The sequence below is a fragment of the Mesitornis unicolor genome, unplaced genomic scaffold (assembly GCF_000695765.1).
Source record: "Mesitornis unicolor isolate BGI_N332 unplaced genomic scaffold, ASM69576v1 scaffold49148, whole genome shotgun sequence".
Taxonomy (NCBI): domain Eukaryota; kingdom Metazoa; phylum Chordata; class Aves; order Mesitornithiformes; family Mesitornithidae; genus Mesitornis; species Mesitornis unicolor.
Window position 1 is genome coordinate 363 of NW_010204816.1, and position 2,656 is coordinate 3,018.

At 45.1% G+C, this 2,656-nt stretch overlaps 1 protein-coding gene across 1 annotated transcript; it reads right to left on the minus strand.

Annotated features, from left to right (window-relative positions):
* Window positions 1-1,016: 1,016 nt before the first annotated feature.
* LOC104545915 (ATP-citrate synthase-like) lies at window positions 1,017-2,563 on the minus strand. The gene is made up of 4 exons (XM_010191165.1): window positions 2,456-2,563; window positions 1,857-1,939; window positions 1,537-1,613; window positions 1,017-1,364 (listed from the first exon to the last, which is right to left on the minus strand). The coding sequence occupies exons 1-4, from the start codon at window positions 2,552-2,554 to the stop codon at window positions 1,270-1,272; spliced, it is 354 nt and encodes a 117-aa protein (XP_010189467.1). The 5' UTR covers window positions 2,555-2,563; the 3' UTR covers window positions 1,017-1,269.
* Window positions 2,564-2,656: the final 93 nt, after the last annotated feature.

A 2,656-nucleotide genomic window follows, 5' to 3' on the forward strand; every position in this document is an offset into this window, starting at 1 on the left:
ACGGCGGCGAGCAAGGCAACGGGATTGCTTTGCCGAACTTCATAGGCGCTATAGCCAGAAGTACACACATGGTCCTTTCAGAGCCTTGAGCCGTTCTTGTCCTTAGTTTTTATCACTCAGGTAAGCCTGTAGGGAAGGGACTTTAGACATTGAATTCACTCACTCCAACTAAGGTATGCTGTTTTTTGGTTAACTAGAATAAAGTGAGTTGGAGATGATTCTTTCAAAGTTTGCTGTACAACATGATACAGTTCCCTGACTCCTGTATAATGCTGTACCAGTTATAGATCATTTCTCTCCTCCTCTAATTTGCTAAATATGATAGGTTAAGGCTGTAGGTGTTGGGGTTTTTCCCCCCCGTCCTTCTCTTAAATGGACCAGCACACACACACAAGGAGAGGAATAACTGCTCTGAGGTTTGGTATTTTGGTAAATAACCATTTCCCAGCTTATCACACATTCCATTAGACACAGCTTGGGATCAAGTTTTAGAAGCCAGAAGTAGAAAAAAAAGAGTAAATTAGTAGTGTATCATTTATTTGAGCTAGGTTACAATACACAGACAAGTAGGACGCTGAAGTTATTACTGAGATTATTTTTGCATCTGCAGATAATGAGTGACATTCCATATACCAGCAATGCAACAGTAAATGAGAAGTTGTTTGCATAAATACAGACACCAGAATACATGTAGTTTCACAGTTTTAACAGCAGTATGTTACAACTTTACACTTTAAATTACTACACCAGAGCTCGAGTAACGTTGGTTATACATCAGCAGTGGTCCCACGAGTCAGGGTACAATCAGACTGAGGATGAGAACACAGTAAACAAAAACAGCCAACAACAACAAAAGCCCAAGTCATGGCTTATGGGAATGATGGGCACCTTCCCCTCCAGCAGGAAAAGTGACAGCTTGTTCCCAGACTACCGCATCTTCCACAAGTTCAGTAAGGCTGCACCTACGAGCAAATTTCCCCCCCCGCCCAAACCCTTAAAATCTTTTCTGGAAACAAAATGAAACAAAAGCAGAACAAAATAAAAGGGTGAGAGACAGTATTAAATACAGCAGGTAACATATGGAATATCACAAGTTTTGGTTTTTATTAGACTAAGGTTCTATGCTTATAAAACAGTTGCTTTGCACAGTTTGACCAGGCAGCTCAGTGTCTATGTACCAGTGGCCTTTACACATCAAAGTCCCATTTGTGGCTGTCCTCTGTGCAGGCTCTGTCCCCTCGACGTGACACAGAGGCAACCCCGCGGGGTTCACATAGTCATGTGCTCTGGTAACACGTAGGATATGTCATCCCACGGGTGGCGGTACAGGCCTTGCTTCAGCCTCTTCTGATCCAGATAGTGTCCTAAAAAGAAAGTGGTTTCTGTTACAAAATCTCTGCTCCTCCTCCTGGTCCTGCTTTGCCTTGAGACAGCTTTGGGTTCTGTATTCCTACAAGTGGCATTTTAGACTGATTCACGTTTGGTGGCAGGACATCCCCCAGGAGGATGGAAGGGGCAGGACCGTGGCAAACTTACCAATGAATCCCATACTCCTGCCTAGTACAAAGATGCCATTAAGAGCTCCTATATCAATATATTCATCTGCTTCTTCCCTGCAAAAGAACAGAAATTAAATAGTTCCTCATAGTGATCTACTTCAGGAATCACTCCTAGAAAGGGTACGAGGCTGCTCTAGTGCCAGTAGCAAATTCACACAAAGGCTTCCTTCCCCCAAGTCCAGGCTGTGTTTTCTTCACATCGTCCTTTTAAATCCTGGCCCCACATGCGCTGGCAGAGTGGCTTCCATCACTTTTATAGGACCATGCCTTAAGGGAAGCAGCCCACTCCCTGCTTACCGTGTGAAAGAGCCACAATTCCTGAGAACATCGACAAAGGCAACTCCGATAAAGCCGTCTACATTCAGGATAAGGTTTGGTTTCTGCAGGAAATAAAAACACACCTCAATAAGGACGTTAGCAGTGGCAAACGATGTTCACCCGGCAGCCTCCATCCCCAGGGGTAATTTGAGGGTTGCCCATAACTGTGGGCACTCCAGTCCAGTGACAGAAAAGGCTGTTCAGCAACTCGAGCGAGAGCCATGCTTGATGGCAGCGATGGAAAACAGCCCCAGACAACGGGCCTGTGTTTGGTTCAGGCCACAGAGAGGATTTATCTGCCACAGCCCATCACAAGTGCTGGCTCTGCCTCCAATTTTAACCCAGCAGCTCCAGTGTGGATGGTGGACAACACAGACTGTGGGTTTGGTTTGTTCAGCATCTTCCCAGTGTCCAATAAATGTCTTCAGCCTTACCCAACTGTAGCTGTACTTGGCCCAGGGTCTACCACAGAAAAACACAACCCCAGCAGCGGTTTGTGAAGCACTGCATTTAAAATATGATACTAATCCCTTGTCACTTGTCCCTCAGTAAAAGAGTGCTCAGGAGGAGATAAACACCTTGGAAGTTGTAATTTTTTCTACTTCAAGTGCATAGTCCAGCAGCGGGGTGGCAGGGAAATGCTGCTTCACGTAGTCTTTGAGAATCTGAACTCTCATGTCTGGGTTATTTATCTGCAAGTTAAGAACAGGTTACGGTCACTGATGCTGCCTTTTACACAGCTACTTGCCATATCACAGAATCGCTCGGTTGGAAAAGAC

Coding starts and splice junctions, on each gene's coding strand:
- LOC104545915 (XM_010191165.1), bottom strand. CDS start 2,554: ATGAGAGTTCAGATTCTCAAAGACTACGTGAAGCAGCATTTCCCTGCC. Junction 1,940..2,455: donor AAAAAATTACAACTTCCAAG/GTGTTTATCTCC, acceptor TATTTCCTGCAG/AAACCAAACCTTATCCTGAA. Junction 1,614..1,856: donor AATTGTGGCTCTTTCACACG/GTAAGCAGGGAG, acceptor GTTCTTTTGCAG/GGAAGAAGCAGATGAATATA.